Below are 17,247 nucleotides of genomic sequence, written 5' to 3' on the forward strand. Positions count from 1 at the left end.
TAATGTAAGTAGCCATTTTTGTAGATGTTGTCAGCTACTTCTATAGGAAATACGAAAGCTAGCCATCTCATCAACATGCTAGAAATCGTCATGGAGATTTTTGCTTTCCTCTCAGCCATCGTTCACCCTCAGAATCATAAGTGTATTTTGTTTAGCTTTCTGTTGGCAATAGTTACACTCTGATTTTTATCCAGCTGTAGAAGGACTGATTCTAAAGCAAATGGTTGAATCCAACAGTTAAGTGGTCTTATGAAGTCAGTTCCTGTAACCATGAACCAAAAAATAGCACTTTGAAAAAATGGGTTGGTTTTATGCATTTAAAAGTTACATTTTGGGCCTGGCGCCGGTGGCTCATGCCTGTAATCCTAGCTACTCAGGAGGCTGAGATCTGAGGATCACGGTTCAAAGCCAGCCAGGGCTGGAAAGTCTGTGAGACTCTTATCTCCAATAAACCACTAGAAAATTGGAAGTGGTGCTGTAGCTCAAGCAGTAGAGCACTCGCCTTAAACTGAAGGGCTGAGAGACAGCACTCAAGCCCAGAGTTCAAGCCCCACAACCAACAAAAAACAAACTTTGGGCTGGGAAGTTGGCTCAGTGGTAGAGTAAGCACTTGCTTACATGAGGCCCTGAGTTTGATTCCTCAGCACCACATAAGCAAAAAAAGCTGGAAGTTGCACTGTGACTCAAGTGGTAGAGTGCTAGCTTTGAGTTGAAGAGCTGAGGGACAGTGCCCAGGCCCAGAGTTCAGGCCCCATGACCAACAAAAAAAAAAAGTTACATTTTAAAATTTGGGGCTTTGGGTTTTTTTGATAAAGCTGCAGTTTTATTACTTTTAATCAAATAAAAAAGTATATAAAGTAAATATAATTAGATCTATATATTTCTTCTTATCTCATCTAGTTACCACTTACCACCAAATTCCAAAAGTATTTATTGTTAAGTTTTTGGTATATATCTTTCCAGAACTTTCTAGGCCTAGGCCTGCATGTGAATACAGATACATTTTTATGAGATGCCTATACTGGGTCTTTGATTTTAGGGCCTCACAGTCTCACCTGGCATTTTTGTCATGGCAACTTCTCTACCACCTTAGCTACACCTCCAATTCAGCTTTTTGGCTGATTGGGATAGTCTTTGGACTGCTTTCAAACCTAAATCTTCATATCTTAGCCTCCTGATTAGCAAAGACTACAGATGTGATCCACCCGTACCCAGTTTAGATAAAATTTGAGGGGGAGATACAACATTTTTTGAATTATCCTAAAATAGTTGTCTAGAGCGATTTCAACTCAACATACCATGCATCTTGATCAATGTCACCCCTTTCATAATTTCCACCCATCTCTCCCAACCCCACCCATTCCCTCAGTTATCCTAGTTCTATTTTGACATATATACCTTGAATATTATGACTACATTCGCCTACTATTGCTTTCTCCATTCTTCAATTCTTCCTCTCCTTGATCTTAAACATCATCACCACCACCACCCCTACCAATAACACATGTTCCAGCTTCCTGGTATTTATTATGTTAAACTATAAGTTGGTTCAAAGGAGTTATACCTTTGGAATCTTCCCTGCATAGGACCAGACTTTAGTTCATATGTTCGTTTGTGTATGCATGTCTATGAGCCTATATAAATTTACCTATATATTTATAATTTGGATCTACCATATGAGAGAAAACACGTTTTCTGACTTAACATCATTTTTCTAGATCCATCCATTTACCTGCAAATGACATAATATTTTTCCTGATGGATACATAAAATGCCATTGCACATAGAAATACATACCACATTTTCATTTTCTTAAAAAGATCTTCTTGTTCATAGTTTCAGGGCATCTTGTGTCTTCTCCACAGTACATAGCATGCAGCCCTGCCTCTTTCTTCTCCTGGCTCTGACATCTACAGTATACTTCATCTTCAAATGCCCACCATGTACATTACATATAGTCCTTGCTATTACAGAGAAGTTCTCATAAATCTTTAGAACACTATGAATTTCTGCAGGATAGTCTCCTAGAGGTGGAAGGCTGGCTCTGAGTTTACAGATTTCAAATACTGGTAGAAATGGCTGATTGTCTTCCAAAGAACTTGCGCTGACCCTGTCTGTATCAACTGCATTTGAGAAAACATTTTGATTGACATAAGTTACAGCCACAGGGCCTATAAGGACATCAATGACCCACAATCAGAAGGGATAAAGGAAGTAAAAAAATTAGATTATCAAAGAATTTATTTCAAAGCTCTATGAACCAAGAGATACTAACCTGAAGCAGCAACCAACATGAGAAGTAAATGAAAACAGGACATGGTTTACTTGAAAGTCTGCTGGTCTTCAGAGGCACTGTGTTCAAGCCCCAGCCTTTGCTACCTCTAGGCAGATCGCTGTCTTGGTGACTGAGGAGTCTGGGGAAGGGGCAGGGAGAGTGTAAATCCTGTCTCTAGGCATCATGTACACACCTTCTCATGGCACAGTTCTTCTGGAGAAATCTGTAAATTGACACCTTCTCTCTCTAAGATGCTAAGTATTAGTAAGTTGATTTTGCTTTAGGCTAGATTAAGAAGAAACCCCCAGTTTAGATTCCCCAACTACAGAATTTTCCCACGTTCCTGGTTCAGCTAGGGTAGCCAGAATTCATTGGATTTATTTTACACGCATTCATCTTCAAAGGATTTCTGTTGACTAGTGACTCCAGGTCACTGAATTCGTCACTCTGTGTTGTGTTCTTCACAGACCCACAATCTCAGTTTACCAAGTTTGCAGAGGGCTTACAAGTTGGTAAGCACAGCAGATTAGAGACAAGATGCAAAAACAATCTAATCTTTGGCCGCGAGCCAATTGAATGCTGGCAAGTCTGTTAGAAGGTAGAGGAGCAAGCTTTAGGACCACTGGTGAGAAATTACTCTTTGCATGGAAAGTTAACACAAAAACAGTCAGGGGGGCACAATGATAGCGTTTGCCTTGCATGCAGGAGGCCCTGGGCTCCATTCCTCAGCACCACATAAGCAGAAAAAACCGGAAGTGGCACTGTGACTCAAGGGGTAGAGCACTAACCTTGAGCTGAGGAGCTGAGGGACAGCGCCCAGGCCCAGAGTTTAGGCCCATGACCGGCAAAAAAAAAAAAAAAAAAAAAACCAGGGCACCATGAATTGGTACCCACAAGCTAACTATGGCTTACAGATTTATAGGTGCAATCTTAATGTTCAATAGCATGTGATAGGCTCAGTATTCTACAGTGTGCCTCACTTCCCACCTCTCCCTAGTACATCCCACTGTTTCTCACATTTCCCTCCTTAACTCCTGTGGCGATTCATGTTTGCAATCTCTGATTCAGAGGTTTCAATCAATCACTGTCTCTATAGGAGTCCACTGTCGTTATGACTACTGAAATAGGATTATGCAATCTCATATGTGTTCAACAGAAAGATCATGTTGAGAACAAGAAAGATTGTGTTGGGATCAGACTTTGTCCGGCTCCAGGTGGCTCTTTGGCTTTTCAGAAAGAAAATTACAAAGTCCAGAGAAAGACTGCATGGGGATGGCTCCAAGCCAAGTCCTGTAAAGGATGGTGGAAAAGGAAACTAGACTGTTGGAAACCTTGAATGGGTTCTCTTTCTCAAGTCCTGCTGATTACTCCTCAGTTAAACCATTATAACTTCACAAGTGGACCACTGTAACCCTGGACTTCCTGGCCAAGTATCTGCCCTCTCTTTTCTTCCCCATGTCAAATGATCTTAGTATTGTGTTTCCTAAAGTTCACTGATGGACACTTGTCAATACTCCACACTGCCAACATCTCCAGCCTCCACTAACCACTTACCTGGTGACCTGCAACAACCACTTTTTCCTCTATAATGTGTTCTCCAAGCTATCTTCGTAAAACATAAGCCGTATGCTTTCCCTAGGTTCACACTACATTGTTCTTCCTGCCTTCTGCCATGCCTGGTCCAAATCAATCAGTGAACCTCTGTATACATAGTTGTCTCTATCCATAAGGCACCTCATCCAGACTTAATATACTTTGTCACCTTTCCAGTGTGAACTGTCTCATGTCAAATACTACCTTGTTAAGAGGTCTTCTTTGCTTCTTTGGGCAAACTATCCATTCCTGCTCCTCTCTACCTAGCCTGTCTTCTTAGAGCTTCCCTCTAGCAATCTCTCTCAGTGCAGGAAACAATGTATCTCTTTTGAAACATGTTGAATATGTGGGTTTTCTATCACAACTAGAATTGCTGGCCAGAGATTCTAGTCATTTTCTTCACTGCCCAATCCCATTGCTCAGAATAAATACATATGGGCTAGCTCCTTAAAACTTTCAATAACTTCCATTGCCCTGAAGATCATGACCAAAAAGTCTAAGACTCAAATAGGTCTGACCTTGCCTCTCTCCAGATAGTCATAGAGATCATGTCTTGCCTCTACCCTTGCTTCCTGAGACATTGTCTCCTCCTCCTCTTCTTCCTCTTCTCTTCCTCCTCTCCTCCTCCTCCTCTCCTCCTCCTCCTCTTTTCCTTCTCCTCCTCTTTCTCTTCTCCTCTTCCTCTTCTCCTCCTCTTCCTCCTCCCCAGACCTTCACATAGCTGACTTTCTCTTGCTCACTTCTCAAGTCCAATGCCTTTTTTTTTTGTCACTCCCATCCAAAGTTCCTCTCACTTGTATTTTATTCCATTTCCCCCTTTTACTTTCTTTACCACATTTACCACTGTCTGAAGTTTATTTCGGCATTTTCTTGTTTGTTGCTAGCATTTCCCCTAGCCCTTTAGGTTCTGGGCTCAGAGATGTTTGGTGTGTTATTCACTACAGCGCTCCTTGGCATCTAGGCCAATGCCTAGCAACCATTAAGCAGTCAAATATTTGTTGAATAACTGAAGGACTAAATACAATGGGAGGTGGTGGTTACTAGTCTTAAGTTACATATGAAAAAAAGAAAAGTCAGATAATTTAATCACCTGCCTGGGACCCACAGCTTATAAGGGTAACACTAGAATTCAATACCGATCTAGCTCCATGCTGGCACCTGCACACTCTGCATACTCTTTTTAGCTTCATATATGCATCAAGACTCTTGCAACCTATACGAGTTGTTAGAAAACTCATAGAGCCAACGTTTCATCCTCTTACATGTGCATAGGTGCACAGAGGCACACAATAAAAACATAAAATTAATTAGCACAAAATTAATCACAGTCATCCAGATATTTGACTGAACAAAACAGAATAAAGACAGCAATACTCATCACTGGGTGAAAATAAACAAACAAATAAACACCAGTCTGTAGTTGAAGAATTGCACACTCATTCATTCAGTCAGTTAAATGCCTAAGATTCCAATGGATGAGGAAAACTGGACCAGGTAGGAAGAAAAATTCCATTTGACCATGTGTATCTGGAGTACTGTCTTTACTTGCAAAGGCAGAATTTCTATTTCACTTGGACCTCTATGGAACTCTGGCACTAGGAGCAATCCCATCGTAGAGATGAGAGACAAGCACTGGCAAGGTGAAGTGAACTGACTGAGTTCTCACAGCTGGGCTGGAACAAAAACCCAGAGGCGCCTTTCCCCTTCTCATCCCCTCAGCGTCACAGACTTTTGCTTTGTTTTGATGCTGGAGATCGAATACTGGGTCTCTTGCATGCTCAGTGCATGTCTGCCACTGACCTGCTTCCTTGGACTCTTCTCTTTCTTTCTTTCTTTTTCTTTCTTTCTTTCTTTTTTCTTTCCTTTCCCCTATGTCACAGTACTGAGTTTTGACCTAAGGGCCTTATACTTGCTAGCAGATGCTTTCCCACTTAAGTCAAGCCTCCAGTCCCTTCATTATTTAGTTATTTTAAGGGGAGGGGACCTTAGGCCATTTTTAGACTGCCATCGCATTATTCATGCCTCCCATTAGCTAAAATTACAGAGGCTCACCATTATAGCCACCTCATTGATTGAGAGGCTGCCCCACTAACCTTGGACCCTTACTATCCTTGAATTGTGATCCTCCTGATCCCCACTTCCTGAATAGCTGGGATTAGAGACATGTGCTGCCATGTCTAAATCCCTTGATTCTATTAAAGCACTTCACACCATTATTGGGCCACACAAAACTCTCACTGTTCTAAATGTATTCTGTGGAAATCAGTATTACCGGGGGATGGAGGGTTGTTAGATGGGTAAAATCTTGGATCCTATCCTAAACATAATATATGGCATTCTGCATCTTAGTAAAATCACTAGGTAATTCCCACACACATGGAAGCTTGACACGCGTAATCCATATTCATGAAATAATATATTAATGAACACAAGTCCAGACAGCGGAGTCATCTGTATATCTCCCAATATCTTTCTAGGGGAATTTTCTTTCTTTAAGCTTCTAGTTACATATGAACAATTCAAAGGCCCAGTAAGGGTGATAGCAATAAAGCCTAGTGTCTGCTGCCACCTGGTGGTAAAAATCTCTACCTAGGTAGAACTTGGTAGTATTGTACATGAAATAAAGGTAGAAATAGGTTGGTTGGGCTAGGTCCTCAACTTTTGTAGCCACATGATTTAAGAGACCATCTCAGTCTTTCAAAATGAAAATAAATAGTGCTTGGCATGTCCAAATAATAATTGGGCCTCTAAAAGTGCCCCACAGAACAGAGAGATTTCCAATGTGATTTCTAAATGTGATTGTCGGTTAGTGTGTGAATTTATTTTATTGCCAGTCCAAGTGGCAGTGGCTAGACAATCCAATCACTGTGTCTTTATTTGTCTTGCACTTGACACGAAGCATTCCACACAGTGCCAAGGAATTTCCCACAGTTCTGTGAAAAACATCATTAGAGACCTTTCTGAAGCCATCACGGGGCCAAGTCCATAAAAGATATGCCTAGCACCTGGAAGTGAAGAAGGAGGCGATTCTGAAATTTTCCTACATCCATCAAGTGATCCAGGACGTGATGGTCTCCCCTCCTCCCCACTGGAGGATGTTGTTTTGAAGACTTTGGCCTCTCTCATGAGTTAAAGAAATCCAACCACCATAGGTGAGACTGTCCACAATGGATCGCCTTCCTCTCTGTCTACCAGGATTCCATAAGGTGTCCTCTGGAAAAGTTGGCCAGTATGGAAGATTCCAGCAACCCAGAAAGAAAAATAGCTCATTCAAAAGGAAAGGGATTACAAGGTTGGTAATGAAACTTAATTTCTTTCTTTTTGAGTGAGAGTATTTCATTGTTTCGTTAACCACAGTTTACTGTGATAATGAGAGAAAGTGGCATTTCTTTTTAAGTTCTATCCTTAGAGATGAAGACTCTCCATGGACAAGGGGGAGAAGAGCACTGTTCTGGGTCAGGAAGCCCAATGGAAGTCATGTTTAATGAACAGAAAAGTCTTCCTTTGGGCTAGGCACTGTTGGCTCACACCTGCAATCTTAGCTACTTGGAAGGCTGAGATCTGAGGACCTAAGTTCAAAGCCAGCCCAGGCAGGACAGTTCATGACACTCTTATCTTTAACCACCAAAAAGCTGGAAGTGGAGCGATGCTCAAGTGGTAGAGTGCTAGCCTTGAGTGAAAAAGCTAAGGGACAATACCCTGGCCCTGAATTCAAATCCCAGCACCAGTGTAAGAAATTTGTAATAAAAAAATAAACCCTTTATTTTACCAGAAAAAGCTTGGATTTCCTCCAGAATTTAACTTTTAATGTGTCAGGAGACTAAAGCAAGTACTTAGTTGATATTGTCAGCATCAGCATTTGAGCTTTCTTGCATCCCATGTAAATACTGTTATTTGGAAATATCAATAGTGTTTTCTTCGAAATAAATACAGAATCCGTGCTTTCCACATCTGTGCCAGCAAGTTTGGCTGCTGAAGTGTGTACTAATTCTATTTCACTAGCAAACACTTTTTAATAAAAATAGCAGAACAGTCTTTGACCTGGTTATTTCCTGCCAACGGCTAAACCATAAAGATAGTCATTAAGACCTCCAACATAGTATATTTTAGTTTTGAAAGTCAGTGTGGTGATTTGTTTCCAATTTTAGGGGGGCTTCTCTCTTAGCAGGTCTGTGAGCTATGTAGAAGGGAAATGTTTTTCTGAAGCCTGAAGTCTCAAAGTTCTGAACTTGTATGGACAAAATGAAATATTGCAATTTTTTTAACTTTCCATCAGAAGTAAGGGTTTTGCCAAGTGCCAGTGGCTCATATCTGTAATCCCAGCTACTCAAGAAGCTAAGATCCAGAGGATCACGGTTCTAAAGCAACCCAAGCAGAAAAGTCTCCATCCCCAAAATAGTCAACCAAAATCAGGGTTAGAGGCATGGTTCAAGTGAGCACTAGCTGAGTGAGCAAGTCAGATAAGCAAGTCAGAGGCCATGCATTAAAACTCTATCACCACTATTTAAAAAAAAACTAAACAGAGAAGCAGACAAATTAATTACCAACAAAATTATTTAAAGACTTCACAAGGGAAGGAATCTTTCTACAACAGAAATCGCAACTATCCCTCGGCTCCAGAGCAAATTGCCTGAAGCAGTTCAGAGAGGGAAACACATTTTGTGGATTCACAGATTACTTAGAACTGTTTTTGTTTGGTGTTGTGTTGTTATTGTGTTTTTGACACAAGATCGCTCTATGTAACTCAGGCTGGCCTTGAACTCATGATCAACCTGTCTCAGTACTGAGATTACAGGCATGAACCACCATGCTTAGCTTAGAGTTGGTATTTTTACCTTAGGGGTTACATGGATAGGTGCTGTCCCTGAGCTTTTTTGCTCAAGGCTGGTGCTCTACAACTTGAGCCACAGCTCCATTTTCAGCTTTTTTTTTTTTTTGGTAGTTAATTGGAGATAAGAGTCTTACAGACTTTCCTGGCTTTGAACTGCAATCTTTAGATCTGAGCCTCTTAAGTAGCTAGGATTACAGACATGAACCACAAGTGCCCAGCAGGAGCTTTATGTTTGTAAAATGAGTTAATATCCTAGTTCTTTGGAGACTATGTGAAGTAAATGAAATAGTAGACACACTGCATTCATTACAGTTTAATGTAATATAACATCGACTTGGTAACTGCTTTATGACCCCACCTCCCATGGATTCTCAGTTTTTAGTTCCATTTTTGAAACTATATTATCTGTTCATATTTGAATTATAGATACTGATGTCACAAAAGTTTAACTTTCTGGTGAACTTGATACAAATTATTTTTATTTCCCTTAGATGGCACAGAGCTGTGTCTACCAACTTAGTCAATCAAAATGTGTTGGTCCCCAAAGAGGAGTCATCTGGTGAAAGTGATCCAGAATTTCAGGAAAACCAACAACATCTGAGAAAAACCTTCATGAAGAGAGTGAAGACTGCTTTGGGGAGGATGCTACCATGCAAGTGTAGAGGCAAGGCAGGGAGGACCAGCAGGGAAAGCTCACCCAGCCCGAAGGAGGCCCTCCTTCCAAACACGCACAGCCTTCTCCCCAGGATTGCCAAGGAGCATCCATCTTCCACATTATTCACCAGACCAAAGATGAGAAAGCTCTCACAGAATGGTAACCAGAGGCAATTTATCATTTGGTGTCAAGGCTGAGAAAAATAGAAAAAAACAAGGAAGGAGTCTTTTACCACCTGCTGTAGTATGGAGGCAGAATGGCCCTTAAGGCTCATGGGATTGGGAGGTAGTTGGATATTTGGAAGGTGGAGCCTATAGGGAGATCCTTAAGTTATTGGGAGTGGGCTCTAGAAGGGAATTTTGGGGACATTCCCTGCCCTGTCCTATAAACTCCTAAGACCTCTAAAGCATGAGCAAAATAAACCTTTCTTGTTTATAAGTTAGTTTTCTCAGGTATTGCATTACAGGAATGACTAAGGCTGACTAACACGATACCCACAATGTGACAATTCTGTGGAGACTGTGTAAAATACAGTCTCATGCTTCACCTCACTGTCCTGAGTCATAATTTGTATTGTAGCAAGATCCCAAGTTGACTCATACTGATGCATCAAATTAGATTGCTTTTAGGCTTCCAGTACATCCAGCTAGTTATCGATATAACTAGTCATCTAGCTGTCTAAATGTATGCATTTATATGCATGTATTTGCATAGAGGTGAGTGCATATGAACGTATCCGTAGATGCGTATTTAATTCTCTTTGCTTCGTTTCTGGAGAAAGTGATGTACTTTCCAATGGCTACTTCTCAAAGTGGAGGGTGGAGGGAGAATTAAATGAGTGAAACAGGATTGGTGAGTCATAACGAATGTGTGATTTTCCTATATATCCCTTTTAATAGACTCAGTGAAAGATTAACATTTGAACTGTTAACTTTAAGTCTTTTTCTTGCAAGTAGTAATAATACTGTTATTTGGGAATCTATGACTAGCGATATAAACACTGTTTATACTCTCTTCTGTAGCTTTTGAAGAAATTAAGCACATTTTATTTTTAGAGTAGTTTTAATTTTACAGAAAATTGAGCAGAAAATAGAGTTCATATATACTCCCTTTGTCTCCTCCACTCTTCCCCGCTTCCCTACCTAACATCCTGCCTCAGTGTGGGACATTTGCTTTAACTGTTAGGCCAATGCTGATGCATTATTATCAATCAAAGTTCATATCTTCCATTAGAATTCATTCTTTATGTTATACAGTTCTATTGGATTACACAAATGCTTCATATCATGGTGTCATAAATCTAGGATTACCACATCATAGGGAATAGTTTCTCCACCCAAAGTATCTCCTGTGGTATTTTTCAATGTCCTTTTCAGCATGGCTTCAGAAAACACACATTGTCCTGCAGCCTCACATTTCACACCATGGTCAGTCAGGCTCATACCTAGTGAGGCCAGGGCCCGGGGGTGGGGTGAGAAAGCAAAACCAAAGAAACCAAAAGCCAGTGGTTTCTAGCTGACGAGTAGCCATTTCAAACACTCTCTGCTGAGGGAGAAAAATACAGGCATACAATCATTAAGCAAATGCCTGGTACGTATTGAGCTGTATTTTTCTGTTGAAAATAACAGAAAGAATATCCTTCTGTACCACACTGAGGCTAGAGTGTGAGAGTCCAGCAGAAAGCAAAGGACTACATGTCTATGCTTTTGTAGTTGTTTTTTTTCTGCTTTTTTTTTTCTATTGTTGGTTTTTTTTTTTTTTTCTATGTTAGTTGGAATAGCAAATTTCTCATAAAGACTTCTCCAGAAAATATGCAACCCTTCAGGGTATAACTCAAACATAATTACCCTGTCTTGGTTGTGACCCAAAGATAATTTCCCTTCTTTATTGGACTCTAACATATTTTTAACCTATCTAGTAAATGTGTTGTTAAATGTCTGTTATATGCCTGTCACAGAATTAGAGGTCAAGTGACAAAGAAAACAGACAAGGTCCCTGTCTTCATGGGTTTATAGCACAGAGGACTTTCAAACGTGATACCAATAATACCTGATGCAATTATAGAGCCCTGGGGTGCTATGCAAACACATCATGGGTGCTCTTATTTCAAGGAGGGTTCAGGAAAGGCCTCTCTGAGACCTGAAGGATGACTAAGATTTAGATGAGGATAAAGCAGGGAAGAAAGGAGCATATGTTCAAATCTCAGTGTCAAGAAAGCACCAAGGCAGCATCAAGGAATGGAAATGGGGATGGGGAAGGCACTGGAGCAGAGAGCCAGGCTTGCTCTTTCTTTCTTTCTTTCTTTCCTTCCTTCCTTCCTTCCTTTCCTTCCTTCCTTCCTTTCTTTCTTTCTTCCTTTCTTTCTTTCTTTTTCTTTCTTCCTTTCTTCCTCTTCTTCCTTCCTTTCTGGTAGTACTGGGTTTGAACCCAGGGCCTCAGCACTTGTTAAACAGGTACCCTCCCACTTAAGCCATTCCTCTAGCCTTTTGCCTTCTTTATTTTCAAGGTAGGGTCTTGCTTTATGCCTAGGCTGTAATCTTCCTACTTATGTTTCCTTATGTTGCCGGAAAATGACAGATACCTGTCACCATGCCCTGTCACTGGTTGAGGTAGAGTTTTCCAAAGTTTTTTTGTCCAGGCTGGTCTTGAACCATAATCCTCAATCTCCCTTTTCCAACTAGATAGAATTACGGGCGTGATCAGTCTGGATCTCAGTTTGATTTGCATTTTTAAAGATAATTGTGGCTGGAGCCCGTGATCCATGCCTATAATCTTAGCTACTCAGGAGGCTGGGGTCTGAGGATAGATCTGAAGCCAGCCCAGGCAGGAAAGCCCATGGGACTCATTTCCAATGAACTACCCAGAAGCCAGAAGTGGAGCTGTGGCTCAAGAAGTAGAGTGCTAATCTAGCAAAAGAAGTTCAGGGACAGCTCCCAGGCCCTGAGTTCAAGCCCCAGGAATGGCACAAAAACAAAAAGATACTATGCCTCAATGCAGATATTTTAGTGGGACAAAAAGCTAAGTGGGAGCACAAAACCTTAGCTCAAGCCCCAGTATTGGCACAAATAAAATCGAATTGATCTAAAGAAAACCATCAGAGAGTCTGAAGGTTATCTGGCTCAGAGATATAGGAAAGACATTCAAGTAGTAAGTGAATAACTGAGCCTTGACCACATTTCTGGAGAACAAATTTAACTTTGCTTCAACCAATAATGAATGCTCAAAAGGACAGTTTTGTACATTCAGGGGCCCTTTTCCTAATTCCACACGGTTGAAAACAAAGCAAAAGTAAGCCTCTGAAAGAGATAACTGCTTTTTCAAAACTGGATTGATTTCAGCTGAGATCCTGGCCACCATAAAAGGTAAATGTGGGCAAGAAAAAGCATCAGATGAGGAAAAGCTGATTCTATTTTTTTTTTTTAATTTTGAATCCCAAGGACAAAAGGCATAGAGCTATCATCTTCCCAGACTCCTTCCAAGTGTCTGAAACTGTGATGCTCACATGATGTCTCTTCCTTCTTTTTCTTCTCTTCTCCCCTTTTCCTAAGCAACTATTCAGCTGGATGTGGTGGAAGCAGAGGCAGAGGAGATAAGTGGAGGAAGTACCCTCCTCCGGGCTCGAAGAACCACCAAGCGGTTATCCGTGACATCTCTCCCTCCAGGATTGCAAAAGGTAAAAAGGCCTACACATGTCAGTGTGTCAGTGTTTAGGGATTTTTGTAAAAACCAAGTTCTCTACTACCTTAAGTCCTTCATGTTAAAATTTTAAATGTGCTGTGGTGTCTTTCCCCTAGAATTTAGGACACAGAACAGGAGCTTTCCTGGTCAGATCCTTCTTATTCTGAGCTCAGAGCACTTAGCTTTTACTACAAGCTGGGCAACAATGGAGCTTGCAGCTTTAAAGTGACTCGCTCAATTATTCAAATATCAAGTTCACATATTAGCAACCTGGCCTGTCTGTCTAGGCTGTAAGAAGAGGAATTCGCAGGACTAATAAAGCAGCCATTTGTTACACGTGGTTTGTGAGACTGAAGAGTGGCCAGGGAAACTGGGGAAGTGAATGTTTTTAAATTTAATGCACATTAAAATGGAATTTAAATAGATGCATATCAGCATAAGGAGTAACAGGCTGATTGATCCAGTATGCCCTGGATTTACTTATCAGAAGGATGAACCTAATTTTCTAAGACTAATTTCATTTAAAATGATGTCGTAGTAGGAAAACTAGATTTCTTTTTTGAGGGGGGAGTTTTACTGTTATCATGGGTGATTTCAAATTCCTGGGTATAATCTTGCCTTTGCCTCCTGAATAGCTGAGACTACAGCTGTGCAGTGCCATGGCCAGCTGCCAGACAACATGCTGCTGTTGTGTTGTCGTTTTTAAGTCAAACTCTAAGCTATTATTACTACTCTCTTATATATGTGACAAGCTCTTAAAGTTGACACTATGTGCTAGGCTCTTTTCTTACAAATATGAACACAGATAAATCTTACAACAGTGCTGGAAGGTAGAAAAATTGTCTTTATTGTAGTAACAACATTTAATTTTTCCAGATGATTAGAAGAGCCAAGTTTCTCACCAGGAAGATTTTATTCCTTCTTTTTCTTTCTCTCTCCTTCCTTCTCCTATTCTTTGTGGGGGGTGATGGTGGTGTTGGGATTGAACCCAAGGTCAAGCACATAGCAAGGATTCCGTCGATAAACTAGATCCTGCAATTCTGGTTACTAATTACTATGCTTTGTATTAATTATACTGTTCAATTGTTCTGTTCAGTATGGGTGGCCAATAGCCACATGTGATGAAATTAATTGAAATTTTGAAAATCCACTTCCAGACCTGGGCTCGGGTGGCTCACTCCTGTAATCCTAGCCACTCAAGAGGAGTATCAACTCAGGAGTAGCTAAGATTTGAGATTTGAGTTCAAAGCCAGCCAAGGCAGGAGAGTCTGTAAGACTGTCATCTCCAAATGCTTGAATGGAATGGTAACTCAAGTGGAATGGTAACTCAAGTGGTAGAGCACTAGCCCTGCAAACACTCAGGGACAGTGCTCAGGCCCTACATTTAAAGCTCTAGTATTGGCACACACAAAAATAAAGTCTACTTCCTCAGTCACACTAACTACATTTCAAGTGTTCAATAACAATCACACATAGCTAGTGGCTTTTGTATTAAGCAGCACAGATAGGCAAGATCTCTACCTTTGCAGAGGGATCTACCAAATAGTGCTCACAGCATCACTGGCAGATAGCACTAGAATCAGGTTCACATTTTCCTTCATGTACGAGATTCTTATCACACCCCTATCATGATCTGAGTGATTTCTAGGTTTGGGAGCCCCAAGAGTGATCTAATGGACATTTTCTTTTGAAACTTATGGCAAAGGAGAAATACATTAAGCCATGGTACTACAGAACAGTAGGGTAAGGTTAATCTTTGGAAAAGCCAGTAGCCATCCAGATGGGGAAAATGGAATTTGATCCCTGTCATTATAGCCAACAATTAATTCTTGTTGGGTTTTAAGTAGGAAAGGCAAAAATCTTAACACTTCTGGGGTACAGGAACAGTATTTTCATGATTACATGACAGGGAAGGAATTTTCAGTATGTGAATAGCACTTACCATAGAAGATAAAAATGGATCAATTTGGGTGTACTTAAAACTGAGCATTGAAAGACAGAATCAGAAGGTGTTCACTATGGTGTCCACTATCTATAGAAGAGTTTTGTTTATCCCACAGTGTTCTCAACATTGTATTCAAATTAGCTGCTCATACTGTAAAATTAGGGTATTTCAAATAAAACTCTAGGAGCTAACTTCATCCTGGAGAAATAGGAAAAATTTGAGATTTTTGAGGGTAAACAGTACAGACTGCAAAGAGATACACCTGTGTAGGACACATGTTTTCTCCAGACCAAAGTTCCACAAGTAGTCCTGTCTACAAAACTTGCCTTAACACTGGATTTTGTAAGTCATATCAAACTCAGAAATAACTTAGTGACTACCAAGTGGAGGATGAAGTCCTAGTATTGAGAGAAAAGTAGAGTAATAGAAGAGCATGGTAGTATATGCCTGTAATCTCAGCACTTAGAAGATAGGGCAGAATTGTAAGGCTTTTATATTCCTTCTTTCTCTTCCCTCCCCCCTCCCCTTTATTTTCTTTATGGTACTGAGGTTTGAACTTAACGCCTTGCACTTAGTATGCAAGTGTTCTACCATCCAAATCATGTCTAAAGTCTTTCTTTCTTTTGCTTCTTATTTTTCAGGTAGTATTTTGTTTTTGCCTGAGTTAGCCTTAGACAAGAGGTCTCCTTGGAAATTATACTCAGTTTATTAAGATGGAGTATCACTAACTTTTGGCCCAAGTTGGCCTCAGGCCATCATGCTCCAATCTCAAAGTATGAGTTACCATGTCCAGCCTTAAGAGGACTCCAAGTGTAAGAACTATACAATGAGACCAAGAAACAAAAACAACTAAAAATTAAGCACAAATAAAAAAGACAGGAACAAATTGGAGTCTTACTTTAGATAGATGAAGGAAGGCTCTGAAAATGTCACTCAGACAGAGCAAGCTGGCAGCACAGGTGGTAGTTTATTTCTAAGCATTCTCCTCAGGCAAAGGATAAAATCCAAACATGGTCTACCATCTTGCTCTGTGTAGATTTCAGAATTACCCCAGTGCTAATTATTAAGCACCAGGAGAAGGAAGGATAAACTCGCTAAGTCTAAAATGGCATACTAGCTCAGAGCCAAGACTTGGAATGGTCTCCAGAAGCAACTGTTAGGATTGGTAATTGCAGCCAGTAAGCCAGGGACAATGGGAAAAGTGTCAGGCATAGGGCAAAAAGAGAATCCAGTGCTTGTGTTTATGTTCAGAAACATGATACCCATGAAAATAAGGAAACCTGCAGAAACAAGAGCAAATTAACAACTGGATCTAGTGATAATGAGCTTTCTGGGGCACTGGTCCACAACAGCTCCACATTCTCCCTGTGCTCAGTATCTACACAGTAATTTCTTCCTCTCCTTACGAATGACCTATTTTTTAATCCTGACTCTATATATTCCTTCAGAGCCAATCTCATTTCTCTGCACCCTATGAATCTCTTCAAAGAGAGCTTGGGGCACAAAGGAGATACATGAGGCATGTGAATAAGACTCCAAGCCAGTGTTGCTATGTGGCAAGTGATCACTTTGGAAAAGAATGTCCAAAGGGTAACAATTCTTATTTTGTGTCATCACAAAAATAACATTGGTATTTCCTAATATGGTATACTTTTGCATTTTTACAATAGGCACCATATTCATCAAAAAAGAGACCACACTTTCCAGCATTAAAAAGAAAGAAACGTGGCATGGAACACATCCTCCCCAAATCAGATTTGACAGTACGAAAGCTTCAAATGCAGGTAGTGGATGAAAACTTTTCCTAAGCATCAAGCTTCAGTCCTAACTGAACATACAGCCCTGCCAGAGAGCATGAATAAGGAACATAATTAACAGCCAGCATTAAGAAGTAATGTTAGTAGTGGGGTGCATCCTGAGAGGCTAAGGAATGGCTAAGAGCATGTAGGACTATGCTGTGTACCTAATAAATATTAAGTGGATTGCATTAAAATGAAGGAATACACATGGGCTTTTCCTTTGAGAAGAAATGAGATTGTCTTTACCACTAGGTGGTAAATGCATATTTTCAAGCTCTGTTTGCTATGACTTTAAGTAGAATAATGCTTTGGGACTTGTAAAATATCCATCAATTCCTGAACTCATCTCTCAGGAAAAGCAGCTATAACTTTGGTTTTGCAACCCATGGCTTCATTTCTTTGCATCTGTCAATAGGTGGATGATCTCATAGAAGCAGTGACTGATAAATCCATGAAGCTTCTGGCACAAAG

The 17,247-nt window shown here is 40.5% G+C and overlaps 1 protein-coding gene across 1 annotated transcript in view; it reads right to left on the minus strand.

The window, feature by feature from the left end:
* The window catches only part of LOC122108236 (cadherin-related family member 3-like), a 73,989-nt gene that overhangs the window by 56,256 nt on the left and 486 nt on the right, over positions 1 to 17,247 (minus strand). The window contains exon 2 of the mRNA XM_042680258.1: positions 9,397 to 9,547. Within this exon, the coding sequence (XP_042536192.1) occupies positions 9,397 to 9,535 (139 nt within the window). The 5' untranslated portion in view covers positions 9,536 to 9,547. The remainder of the gene's footprint in view (positions 1 to 9,396; positions 9,548 to 17,247) is intronic.

Source organism: Dipodomys spectabilis, unplaced genomic scaffold, assembly GCF_019054845.1.
Source record: "Dipodomys spectabilis isolate Male_0828 unplaced genomic scaffold, ASM1905484v1 ptg000054l, whole genome shotgun sequence".
In the NCBI taxonomy this organism is placed as follows: domain Eukaryota; kingdom Metazoa; phylum Chordata; class Mammalia; order Rodentia; family Heteromyidae; genus Dipodomys; species Dipodomys spectabilis.